This window comes from Anabas testudineus, chromosome 24 (genome assembly GCF_900324465.2).
Source record: "Anabas testudineus chromosome 24, fAnaTes1.2, whole genome shotgun sequence".
Lineage (NCBI taxonomy): Eukaryota > Metazoa > Chordata > Actinopteri > Anabantiformes > Anabantidae > Anabas > Anabas testudineus.
The window spans coordinates 13,835,374-13,849,487 of record NC_046632.1 but is presented as its reverse complement, the minus strand read 5'-3'; the positions used below and the strand labels follow the sequence as shown (position 1 = coordinate 13,849,487).

The 14,114-nt window shown below is 38.7% G+C and overlaps 1 protein-coding gene across 1 annotated transcript in view; it reads right to left on the bottom strand.

The window, feature by feature from the left end:
• Window positions 1-2,004: 2,004 nt before the first annotated feature.
• The window catches only part of LOC113148927 (disks large-associated protein 2-like), a 75,791-nt gene continuing 63,681 nt past the window's right edge, over window positions 2,005-14,114 (bottom strand). Inside the window, exons 9-14 of the mRNA XM_026340682.1 lie at window positions 8,814-9,163; window positions 7,862-7,947; window positions 7,378-7,784; window positions 6,961-7,052; window positions 5,260-5,412; window positions 2,005-3,989 (exon numbers count right to left, since the gene is read on the bottom strand). Of these exons, the coding sequence (XP_026196467.1) occupies window positions 3,771-3,989; window positions 5,260-5,412; window positions 6,961-7,052; window positions 7,378-7,784; window positions 7,862-7,947; window positions 8,814-9,163 (1,307 nt within the window). The 3' untranslated portion in view covers window positions 2,005-3,770. The remainder of the gene's footprint in view (window positions 3,990-5,259; window positions 5,413-6,960; window positions 7,053-7,377; window positions 7,785-7,861; window positions 7,948-8,813; window positions 9,164-14,114) is intronic.

The following is a 14,114-nucleotide window of genomic DNA, read 5'->3' as shown; positions in this document are numbered from 1 at the left end:
GCCCATCAACTGTTGGAATTCAGAGAAGCTGTGTTTAGTGAACAGTCTTCTCCCTCAGGCCAAAAGATGAGTGAAAATGCTCCTAATAATAGACTTGATAGACCAAAATGAAGATGGCACAAAGAAAGCCAACAAAACGATGTGTTCTTGTCTATTAAAACAGCAACACATGTGTTAAAGAGTAAGAGCCAAAATCTGAAGCACTTCAGATAAAAACTGACATAATATCTATCATAGTGCGCTGTAGGATATTCTGTTTATGTTTAATGATGCTATTAACAATGTTTAGCTAGAGTTTCTCATCAGGTACCTGTCAGCTTTTCACAGTAAAAAACGCTGTATGGAAAGGAGATTCCTCCTAAATCCAAAAAATGCAATTAGACGAATGAACAGGTTACTCTTTGTTGTAATTGTAAGTGTTGTGGAAAAAAAACAAGTGGGACTTTTAGACTTTAGGGGGTCCAATTATGACTGGAGGAATAGAATAACCAACACACTAACCAGATATAGCACACTGACTCTGGACTGGCATGTTTGGGGCATTTCTCTTTAAAACCTTTTAAAGAAAAGAAATACACTGCACAATTATGGAAAGTGACATTGTGTATTTATGTGAATTAAAGTAATGGACTTAGATGAAGCCCTTGTTATGTTATAAGTCTCTTATTCTCTAGCAGACTCAAGTGCAGTACTATTTCACACCAACCCATACGTGTCTAACTCATGCTGGGATAAAGAAATACTTTAAAGTAAGACATTTAAATAAATTTCAATTGACATTGGTGTCGCTGGTTCAGAAAATATAAATGGAACTGGTTGAACAATCTAACTACAACATGCATAAAAGCCTGAATGAAGCAGGAAATGTAGGTCATTGCCAATTTCCTCCTGTACTTCTGTATTTGAATTGTAGCGTACGAGGACTAACAATATAACTTGGCTGGGACTGTCCACCGCTTTGTTCTAGTCCTTTTATGTTTTTTGGACTAATCTTAGTTTAACACTACATACTGTACAGGCTACTGACAAAACTTGTTAAAACAAATTTAATCTTATAAATTGAATCAAAAAATGTTTTTAATTAAATTAAAAAGTAAAATAAAAAGTTAAAGTTTGAGAGTGAAGTCTCTCCTGCCCAATTAAGTTGGATTTTCTGCATCTGCTCATGTTATTTATTTTTTTTTTTTGCATTATTAGGGGCTCTACATTCATGAGTATTTTAATTAAGGCCATCTGATAAGGTAAGGGGTTCAGCTGTAGCACTGATGTGAACATCGCGTAGTAAAATACACCCAGTGTTGGTCAGACAAATGCGCGCCTCCGTGCAAGCGATAAACAAAACAAACTCGTCTTATTCGCTCCCACCAAGCACGTCTCACTGCCTCACAAAGGTATTTACATTACACAGACTGCTCTCCCCTACTGAGTGCTGCTTTAATTACAGTTAAATGGGAAACATTTAACACTGTAGTGCAGCATAATTCCAGTGGCCCTATTGGAACATTAGTTTTATTTTGGTGGGGTTAAATTGGCAAATGAGGATGAATGTATGCATGTATTGCAAATGTCAGGGAGTCTTTGTCGGCGTAGTATAAAATATGAACAGGTACAGTGATGTACTTTCAGCTAGCGATAGCTGTATGCCCGTGGCTCAGGGTGGGCATATTACATTTTACTTTAAGGTTGGTGGAATGTCAAAGCCTATAATCTCTCCTGTCTGATAAATAAATATCCCTGACCTCTTTGGATGTTAGAAAGGAAGTTAAACCGTTAAACCTTCTCCTCATTTTCACCACTGAGGCATTGCAAAGATGATCTTTTCTACAGTCACAATCTACCACAAGTCATTGGAGAGATAACGGGCACCATATTAATAAATCTCTGTTTAAAAAGTCCTTGAGTGTGTGTGTGCGTGCACATAGGACTGGGTAAAGGACAACAGTTTTAGAGTAAAAAGCAGCACCATTTACTATAGTAACTGAATATTGTTAAAGTGTCATTTGCACCTGTCTTTCCTAGACTACATGAGCAGATCAAAATAACAACACAAGTGTTTCCGTTATGTGCCACTTGGAACAAAAGGTTGGATGCAGTGTGTCATGAGAAATGGTTTCAGTTACCTAATAAACACCCATTTAATCTGCAGGACAAATGCACTGTCAAATCAACCCACAACTGCTTTAACTATAAACACTAAATGTATACTGTAGATTGTGATGTTGGTCATATCATATATACTGTAAGTGTAATTAAAAGAGTTAGAATCACAATATTGTAATTACGAGAGGCCTGAATGGCATCAAAAAGAATTGAAAACAACACAAGGTGCAGTTTAAATGATCTATAGAGTAACACGAAATTCTGTAGTAAATTTTCAATATATCTGTTCTTGCAATTCAACTGCAACAATATCACATGAGCTTCATAAACTACATTTCCCTTGGAAATACAAACATGAATATTGTAAGGTGCAAAACGCATTGTTTGATAGAGTCACCTCTTCCAGGCTGCGCAAAACTGTCTTTTGTTAATAATTCATATTTGTTCTGCAATGGAAATGCATCCAGCAGCAAATAGCATCCATTTCGTTAAAAATATTGAGTCCTAAGAGAGGATGGTGTTACATGAATGAAAATGAATTAATGTGGAAATTATGGTCTAGAAGTTTAGCCTTAATTTCAGGTCTCATTCAGCAACACTGGTCAGCAGCTGCAGCATACCTGGTTAAAGATGGACAGATGATAGAAATATTGGAAACGTAAATAATATTGAGTGCAGTTGTGCAGCACCTCAGATACCCTGTCAAACATTTATTTTCTCCCCTTCTGTACAGACTTTATAACCACAAACGTAGCAGCAAATTGAGGAAAAAAACAGGTTTTACCCACTTTCATAGAAAAGATTGGGCATAAGTTTTGACAAATTCTATATCTATTCTTTTCTGCAGTTTTTCAATTTTCTACATATTTTTAAAAGCTTCTCCATTTTTGTGAGCTGCATCATTGTGGGAAATGTCAATCTGCTGCAACTGTTCTTTTGCACAGCGTGCATTTAGCCCAAGACCATTGTTGCTGGTGAGAGAAAAGTTGCACTTTGTGTCTCCCTTTGAATGTTGAAAGTATAGCACTACTCTTAGTCACAGTGGGGAAATGGCAAGATGGAGTTTTGACAATAATGGAAGTGATGGAAAAAACACTAAATTATTTTTATGTAGTTAAAATTAATACCTGAAATGTGTATTTTGGGGTATAGCAGCTCATCCTCATAGTGCAGAACCTGTGGCAAAAAAAGTCCCTCATGGGCTACACTAGGCAACTTCACATGTGGGCAGCTAAATGTTTTCTGGCCTTAAATAACTATAAATGATCTCAATGAGCTCATTAGACAACACTCATGCTTATTCTTTTAACAAAGAATACCAGAGGGAAAAATGTCTGTCTGTGTTTTGGAGCCACTTTGAGTGATAACCAGACAGTCTGATTATCACTTTCTGTGGGAGGAGTATAAGTAATATGTAAAACTGGATTCTCACTCAGAGAAGTGACATTCTTCCCTATGGCAGTGCCACAGTGTTGTTTAGGCTGATAAGCAGAATGTATTTTCCGTCGACATGTTTGCCTAGTGTAGCAGTGGGGACAACACAGAGAATGGCAACTGATGACGATAAAGTGGACGAGCGTATGATGACAGCAGAAGGAGGCTGGATGTGATGCTGTGAGCTGGTGTTGGGTGGAGGTGGACAAGAGGAGCTGAGGGTGAATCAGTGGACCTCAAAGCCGTGTTTGGGCTTCAGGGATGTAGATCTCGATGCTGTCTGCCCTCTCTGTTGCTGAGTTCTGTCTGAAAGAAGCTGCTCGTTTGGCAGCCATGAGGCGTCTGCGGGCTTCCTGGCGCTGGCGGTCCTGAAGATCCAAAGAGCGCTCCCGCGTCACAGCGCCACGCCCCTTGGGTGGCCGCTTTGGCAGATGTGGTGGTGGCCACTTCCGCTCCTTGAGATATGGAATAACACTATTAAACAAGGCCAACAAATGTGTGGCTTGTTATTATAGAAACGTATCCTACAGACCAAACTGTTTAACAATAGAGAAACTGTACAGTATCTGAATCAATGGTCTAGAGCTCAAACAATGTTAGAATTGTCGATGTGAGCCAGATAATAAAATTAGAGACCAGTGTCTTTAAATCTCTTAATGAATTATGAACAGACTAGTCAATCTAATCAGTCATATTTAATAACTGCTTACTGCAAAGTAAAGTAAATTGTTAGAAGAAAACAGGAACATCATTTGAGAGAAATTGAGAAGAGCAATATTTTTTCATTCTAGAGATAATAAATTGATAATGTTATTTAGTTTGGTCGATGTATATTATCCTGTTATGAAATATTCAATGAAACTATGTATTCAGATCAGTAAAACAACTGGGGCAGCTAGTTTGAATACTCAGGAGGCGTTTTAACCACTATTTATTTGTGATCTCAATTCTTGCTATCCCCGAGACATGCTTCAGAAAGACGTTACATTAACAAAATCTGCCTGCTGTATTTCTATAGCTGTCTTCTTAAACAACTAGAAACACAGTTGTGAAATATGTAGATAGGACATTACCTTTACAAAACCTGTTTGGAAATTACATTCAATGCACATTTAAAGGCTTTGAAACTTTCACCACGGGCACACTAATATACAAAAACCTCTGAATGCAAGAAATGTTTTTTGCATTGTTAGAAAATTGCATTAGTGTAAAACTGTGCCTGCCTTGAAGGAACGAAGCCCAAAACAGCATCTGTGTCACTGTTGGGCCTCAGTTTCATAGAGCTTGTAATGTGCCTGTTAACTGCTGGAGGTAAATAACTCTCTTACTGTACTGTAGCAGAGAGATAATTATCAAAGTGTCCTGAAGTGTCTTGTCTATGTCTAATACCACATTACGTTCTAGATGTGCTTCTTACAAATACAGTTTCCTCGCACATTCTAGCGCACAATGTTTTTTTTTTCATGCAGTATTTTGTTTGACATTGGGAAATCTGAAAATCATATTGCTTGAGAGCTAAGACAGGTGACAAGCTGCTATGAATGACCACATAAAGCACAGTTTCCAGTATGTTTCAGTGATTATATTGGACACACAACTTATTTCTGCAGTGTTATGATAAGAATGATTAAGCCCCTGCTGGTCACAAGACTAAACAGGAACTCAAATGTTGTTAGTGTAGTTTCCTCCAAAGCTGAGCGAGTTCATCTGAGCTACCAGTTTTACCTTCTTCTCTGGGCTCTCCACCAGCTGCCATTGGTTGCTCTTGATCTGCTGCAGCTCATCAAACTTGGCAGTGACGTCATCAATGGAAAGCTGCAAGAGGTCCCAGAATCCAGCCAGGTCCTGAGATGTGGGTCTAGGCATGGCACTGGGGTCCTGAAGAGAGTATTTTTTCTTTGTTAATTTGTATTTAAGTGAACAGATTTTTCCATTTAATTTATGTGAGGTAAAGATTACATTAGGAATGCCTATAGTCCTCAGACTTTTAACACTATAGACCAATTCAGAATAAAACACAAAATGGAAAAAGAAAATATTTGCCTAAATTACTTTTATGTTCAACTTCATGCACAACTTTCAGAACATATGCCTACTTATGTCCACCTCACCATTCTCACCACAATGTGGCAGTGCAGCACTAAAACTGGTTCATAACTTCACAATGCTACAGTTAACTGACAGATCTTGGGAGCATGCTTAAACTGCCTTTACTGGCATCTTTTTTTACACACTTAGCCTTTTGTGTGCTGTAGCAGCAACAATGATTAATGAGGAAGAGACACTAGTGTTCATTAGCTCTATTTTTATATTCTGTATGTGTCCTCAATAGAATCAATTGGTGTTCCAACACTACGAGAAAAAATTCATTAAATTTCATAAAAATTTCAAAATTTCAAAATTATCCCTATTCTGTGAAATTTCAATGGCAAAAAGCTGGTGCTCACGTTTGCTGCGTTTCTGTGGCATATTGCTGTTCTTAATCACTACTCAGCAGCCTGATGTGTGAATTGCAAAGCATTACTCACACTTATACAGCTGCATACACCTAAAGAACTCAAACTAAGGAAAGGTCTAGCAAGTCGAACTTCAAAGCGTATCTAAAGCTTTTTTTATAGACTTATCGTGCAATTCCTTCTCTGTCCAGCAGTGAAACAGAGTTGTTCTCATTCAGACTTGTCTGGAAAGCTCAGGGCAATCTAAGGCTTGTCACTACCAATGTTAGACTTAATTCATCATCCCATTATCTATCAGGAGAGAGGGAGAGAGTGCAGCCTGAATCCATCCAGAGACAGCAGCACACTGAGTTGAGACACATGCACAGACACACAAAGAAAAACAACACAAGGCAGTGAGAGAGAAGGCAGATTTCAACCACCTCCACGTGGTTTTGCATTTCATTAAAAATGCTTTATAAAGGTGTGATTAAGTGCCTGCCTGCCTCTTTCACTGCCTTTCTCTCCTGTATCTGCAGAAACATTCCCACTTGTGGCACTAACATCTTCTAATATATGCTGACTCTGCAGATAGACAGCATTAGAGAAGGTATTGAGTTACCAGCTGACGTGACATGATGGCTAAACAGTGAGACGGTGTGGCAGTCCAATATTCAAACTCTGAGATCCCATTCAAACTGCTGCCTCTGTGCATTAATGGATGCCCTCAACACAAGCGCTGCTTCCTATTGGAATTCCCCTTTCGTTTACTGCAGGGTCAATAGAGGCGGAGGGACTGCTTTACTATTGATTTCTGTGGTCTATTTCTGGAAAGGCACACAAGTGCAGCATCAGGCCGAGCACCTTGCTCTGAGAATGAGAAAGCCATCAACAAGTTCACCCCTGATGTTTTGTGGGGTTTCTTGTTAAACATACAAATAGCATGTGGGGTGATACATTGTCATTGTTCACAAATGCATACGATACTCACCAAATTCTGCTGACATAGCCAGTAAAACTGCTGAAACTTTTGAGACATTAGTAGCTGAGCACTTCCCACTGCACTCCGAATTTTTCCTAGGACTGGTGGACATACACCAGCGTGGAGAGAAGGGGGAAAAGAGACAGATTTAGAGTTTTATCACTGACAGCTTGGCAAATGCCAACATGCTGAGCAATGTCTTTCATTCAGTCATTCACAAAGATCCAATCTGGTTACAAAATGTTTATCATGATTCAGTGTTTTCATAATCATCGTGACAGCTACTGTTGTGAATATTCACTTTAGCTATGCTGTCACGCATTCTTCGGAGAAGAATCGTAGAAGACATGTCATGAAAGCACTGATCTTAGACAACAAAAAGACGCTCTGATTTGAACAGAAAGTAGTTTCCCTCTGGACACTCACTTTCCTCTGTCAGGTCATGTTCCTCTGCCTCCCTCTCCATTTCTTTGCACCATCCCTCCAGCCGCTTGGTTTCATTATGAAGGAGCTGCATAAACCAGCTGCCATCCCTGCGAAGAGGCGACACACGGCCTGTTTCAGTGCTTTCCAGGCTGGGTTCGACCAGCCAGGGCTCAGGCTGTGGGCTGGGGGGCCCACTGGAAGGCCGGTAGTCCTCCCTGTAACTGAACAGTCCCTGTGTGCGCACTGTACGAATGGCCCCATACTGCGTGGGAGTACTGGGCTCAGAGTGGCGACCGAAGGCACCACCAAATTGCAGGCCCTTGTCCTCCATGGAGGGAAACCCCTCCAATTCCATGTCTGCTTGCACTGCAGTGGTCACACTGTTGGAGCGCTTGAACCGCCCATGCCTAACAGCAAAGAAATGCTACTTTAGAACAAATAAGAACTTGGAGTATGGATATTTTGCTCTATCTGTGCTACATACCGTTTTGTATCCTCCACTTGGATTCCTATTGAATGGAACTGAGGAAGGCCTTTAGTATCAGTCTCAGAGTCTGTCACAGTTTCCACCTGGTAAACACAGACAGCAGTGTATTTTCAAACAACACATGAATTAATTGAGACTGAATGACAATCCTTCCTGCTCAGAGGAAATGGAGCAGTAACACCAATAGCTAGTGTCGCTTTAAGAAAAAAGAACAGTCTGCGGGTAACAACCAGAGGCACTCGCCTTTAGAAGATGCAGTAGCTATCTAAGTTAGCTGGACTGTTTTTACACAATGCAGAGTGATTCTTGATTTGCAAAGTAGCTCTTTGTTCCGGTGTGGTCAGCAACATGATGGTGTGCAGCTCAGTCGGTAGTAAAACAGTATTCAACACTTAAATCACACAAATCACCAATTGGATGAAATAGAGGAAGGACATTATTATATTACTCTTCACTGCAGGTGCCTTTGAATAAGCCCACTTCAGGTAATTGCACATTCTGATATGTCTAAAAGGTCAACAAGACTCCAAAACCTTGTAGAGTACTTCACACAGATTGGTCCATTTGGGAATCCGTAAAATCACAAAAATTACTATAAATGACTAACTACTTTGCACACAATGTAGTTTTATTACTAGTGGACACACAGTAAGTCTTCTATAATAAAACTTAATCCTCTTGTCATTTGTTCAGCTATTTATTTGTATCTTAACAAGGTCATGATAACTATAATCACCCAATGTTATTTCAATGCTCTTCTTTAGTAAAATAAATTTAAATCTGCAGTACTGAGAGCCTGGAGATGTTTTCATTGGATTTCACTGGACATCTCTCATAAATAGTTAATATTATCAAATAAAGAAGAGAATTATCCTTTCAGCCAACACTTAACTAATGAGATTAGTGTAATGAGCATGAATGCTGGTTGGCGGGTGACACTGTTAGTTACCTGAATCCCAATAGAGGAACGTGGGGTTTTGAGGTACTCCTCAGCCTTGGACACCAACACTGCTTTGTCACATGTCTGGACAGAGGTCAAAGATGCATGTCTCTTGCCTGCTGCTGACTCCATGGCCATGGTCACAGCCTTGGTGCTGTCCAGGCTGTCCGTGGAACTGTAGATTGGACGTCCAAGGCTATCTGTGGTCCACAGACCACCCCGTAGATGCCTGCCCTCCTGGTAGGCATCTTGGGTGGACTCTGTACTGCTCTGGGCTGTCACAGAGATAAGAGGCTTGGTGGTGGTGCGCGGGGGCACAGGAGGTGGAGTCTTCTTGTAACTGGGAGGGTATGATACCACTGGATAGCACAAGCAGGATGAGAGGACGAAAACAACGCAAAACAAGGGTAGAAGAAAAAATAAAATGTGAGAATGAAAAATGTGGCCAGAAGCTGAGAAGGGCCAAAAGCTGCAGTACACCTGTGCCACACAGTGTGTGATAGAAGAGCGTCATAACATGATGAGAAATTAGGCATCAGTGCTGTTAAAGCAAAGGAAATGTCAGTAAGGTGAACAGAAAGAGCAGCTAAATAATACATCCATGTTCATGTGTACTGGGGAAGTGCAATGAAGGATTGTGGGAAATATTTGCTCTTTCAAGTGCAAATGAGAAAAAGGATGGTAATCCATCCAGATGGACCCCACAGCACAGTTGGAAGTGTACCAACTTTACTCGCTGGATTGCTTGTTTTTTATTTATTTTTATTTTTTATCTATTTTAAAACTCAGACTTAATTCAGCCAACACTTTTTCACATTTTTAACTAACTTTCATGATTATACACATACTTATAGATAATGTAATAGTGTTCTTGTGAATAAATATTGGGCAAATAATTCTCAGGAAAATAGACTGAACTTTAATACTGGATTTTTAAGTAAGGTGTTATTTGCTGGACAAGGCAAGAAGGAACTAAACTGGCTACAAACTGATTGTATCTAAGTTTTCAAACCTCCTAAATTATGGACGGAACAATGAAAAATCCTGTACAATAAATTATTCTACTGTATATAATCTGGATACTAAGGTGCTTGAAACTCAAGTTTGTGCAGACACAACATATTCACATGAAGATGTAAGTTCTAAAAAAAAGGATAAAGATTTCTGAAAAATATTTAACTTACTATGAATATATTGTTCCCTTAGCCATTTAAACTTGCTAAAGGAATCAAATATAATTGAACTTCAAAATTATTAAATTATGTTTTCAGACATTTCCCAAACAGTACAGGTACAGTAGGTTGTATTAACACACACTTATATTTAGCATACAAATTATTACTACTGTAGAAAGGCTACTAAAACATATACTTTATACTATCATAAACAGGTGTAAGCACAGCCTCATAGTGTGCACAGACACACACACACACACACACACACCACTTTGGATTACAGGTAATAAAGTATAGTGCAATAAGAAATAAGAAACCGCAGGCACTGGGTCTGTTAAGTTAAATCCAGTCACAGACTTGACTTCCTTCCAATTTGAAGGGGCTGCTGCAAGACACAGTGGGTGGATACCAAAATGAAAAGAGAACAGTGACTCAGGCAGTACAGTACGTATCTCCACACATTCTATTTTCACACATTACACCCGTTTGACTTACTTTCAAACCTGAAAATATTACAAATTACTGAGGACTGAGTGGTTATCATCCACATTTCTACATTCTAGGTATTTCTACCCTGTATTTCTTGCAGTTATCTTGTATAACTTTGCCAATGCAACATTGGATTTTAGAAAGTAAAATGAGGATTAATTATCATTTGACGGAAGATGGAATTTCTAAAACATCACTCACAGGGTTAAAAAATTATTTGAACAAATTAACATTTTATTTATTTTAAATTAAAAAAACAAAAGATTTGCAGTAAATAAAATGATTTTAGTTATAAGTAAATCTCCAAACTGACCCCACATCTGCACAGCAAATACTGTGAGTCATGATAACATTGTTTCACAAGTATACATTTGGCCTGATGGTGGCGCTACAGGGATGATCATAGGATATCCAACATTCACTGGAGAGTGGAAATGTGCACTTAGTTGCTAACAAACAAATAACTGAACAGTGACTTAACCTCCTTTGCAGAAGTAATTAACTTACTTGTAGTCCTCCATTAGGGTAATGATAAAGACCACAGTATCATCAAACTGTGAGCTGAGTCAGCATTACAGCTCATCTGCAGTTCATTCATAAACATTATGCCTGCCTAAATGGATTGACATTTGTAAAGACGTGTGCCTCATACACCTGCATTTGTGTGTTTGGCATAATTACACAATTGTCTGCATACAGTAGGTTAATGCTGTTTAGTAAAGACATTAATTTTCTGACTCCTGCAGTGTCATGTTATCTTATATAGTAATATGCTTCTGAGGCAATTATCCAGCTTAATCTGCAAAATAAATCTAAACAAAAAGCACAACATCACGAACAATTGCATTAACACTGACTGGACAGCAGATATCCACCTATAGATTGCACATTTAGTGTTCTGTTTGGGCAATTGTGGATTTTGGGACTGTAAACTGAGTTTAGGAATTTGACTAGCACTGTAATGAAAGTCTTCACTGTGATATAATGTATAGAAAATAATGTAACAGTGATTAAAATTTATTTTTTCCGCATAACATATTTTACTTTAGAAATTTAGTGTGCATTTTTAAATATACTTTGCAAATACTTTAAGACCAAAAGAATAATTAAACAGGATGGTTAAAGTTAATGGTAAAATCACTGAAACTCCATTCAGCTGCTTTCTGGCTCTCTCTAGACAGCCACTAGCCAGAGTCAATGGATATAAACACTCTTTTCTACTTTCTGCTATCACTATGACGTATTCAGAGGAAATACAGTGATTAAAGTATAATGTTTTCCCCTTTTGTACTCTATGCTGACTGCGGTCTTGTTGTTTCCTGTGTTACAGTACTGCTATGCAAAGAATTGCCCTTGGGAACAACTTATTGATTAACTGATTGATTGATTTTTGTAACAATTACTCTCCTGAAAGTGGTGTGGATTCATTAACAGTCACAGAAAAAACAACCTACAGTCTTAGAAATTTGTGGTAAATACTGTAGCTCCCCTTCCTGATGATTAAAGTTCAAGTTCTTCCGTCTAGACTTAACATTTTGCACTGGCATTAAAAAGAATCGCACAGGGAATTCAAATGTAAAAAAGGGAGAAAATCCAATGTTAGCCTTAACCATACAGCCTCATTAATCAATGCTGTCATGCAGAGATAAGACCTGTCACATTCTGTGTAGGAGGTCTACCTCTTACTTTTTCTTACTCTCCACCTACATGTAAGACCTACAGTTTAATGAAATGCCAAACAATGTTCAGAATAAAGTAAAACAATGAAGACAATACATTGCTACCTGAAAATGTGTAGAAGTAAATTAAAATGTTTTTTGCAGAACTACAGGTGATATATGGTTGAAAGTTTGTAGAGGTTATCATCCTGTCCTTTGTGTAGGTAGTTGTGCCTGTGCCGTGTTTTACTTTGTTTGGCTTAGCACTGCTGCACTGGGCATTTCAGTAAACAGACCCACACAATGCAGGAGCAGCCAAAACCAAAAGGACCAGAATGTCCTGCTGTAACACTGTGTTGCTGCCCAGCTTAAACGTAGCCTATAATATTTGTAGTATTACAGGTAAACTGTGAGACACCTGCACTTTATCTCTTCAAAACATAAATGTTGAAGTATCAACAGCCCCCTGCAGTGCAGAAGCACTGACACGTTTTAGCATGAATACAAATGAACCAATCTACACTTTAGCCTCGTGTATTCCCCCTCTTTATACTCCCAGTGATTTAGCATATCCATCCTTTCTATTGTATACCATGTATACTTAATAACACTCATTATTCCCTATGATTTTCAATGAACATACCAGTCAGAATGACTAATTTAAGGAAATGGGTGAATTTGCATATTATAAGAATCAAAAATAACCCAAAATATTTATATATTTGTATAATTTCTGAATTCCTCAAGGTGTCTGCTATGGGTTAGTATGGTTCACAATTTTGTTGTAGTTGACACAAAACAATTTTTCCGTGACATGATTAGGAAGTTAGGACAAATGTGTCATGAGAAAACTATGCTTTCAACTGTGATACATTGAAAAAAATACTTTAAAGACATTTGTTGTTTTTTTTTTAGTATGTCAAAGATTACTTCCTCATCCCAGTTGTTCTGCTTCTTCTTCCATTTAGTTATTTGAAGCTTATACCCGAAGCAACTTACAGGTGAGGTACAAAGCAAGCAAATATCTAAGCCAAGGAGAATTTTATGAGTTTTATGGGGTGTAAGATTTTTTTTTTTTTTTTTACGTGCAAAGATTTAAGTGCAGAGAACGATTTAAGGGCAGAGAAAGATATGGAAGAGTTCTGTTTTGAAAGTTGAAAGAGTAAGGCAGCTGAGCGTGCAGAGGTGGGTAGGTCACTCAACTATCGTGGGACCACAGAGCTGCAGAGTAATCGAGTAATCGAGAGGGATTGTAGACCAGGATGAGGGAGTTCAGGTAAGCCAGTGCTGTTGAGTTGACCACTTTGGTCAGGGCTTTAAACCTGATGTGTGGGGCTACAAGAAGCTAGTCCAGTGATCATCTGGAGGGGTGTGATGGTGCATGCTGGTTACCCCGTCAGTACGACATTGCAGTAGTCAAGCCAAGATACGAACAGAGGCTGCACAATGAGTTGTGTTGTATAGTCCGAAAGGTAGGGTCTGATCTTTCTGATGTTATAAAAGGGCACATCTGCATGCCCTTGAGACAGAGGAGATGTGGTCGGTAAACCCCCGTTGATTATCAATGGTCACCCCCAGGTTTCTGGACGACTTAGTTGGAACAGTCACTGTGGACCATATGTTGATGCTGATGTTGTGTTTTATTAAAGTGGCTGGGAAGACAAGAACTTCTGTCTTGGAGAGCTCTTCCCTATAGTTTCTCCCTGCTTTTTCCACCCTCCCCTTCACTTTCTCCTTTTAACTAAACTAAAGTGATTGAGAGTTATGTAGGGCTACACCTACATTGACAGGCACAAACATTGCAGCTGGAACAGACTAAATTCTTTGTGATGCCACTACTTGCACATTAAACATGTTAAACAACATTTGTATTAAGATAGATTGTTCAACATTGTAAGAAGGTTATTGGGATAGGTCAATTTGACCAAATTATTTGGAGGTTTAGTATCAATTTGAAGTGTGTACATGAATAACTACACTATTTATTT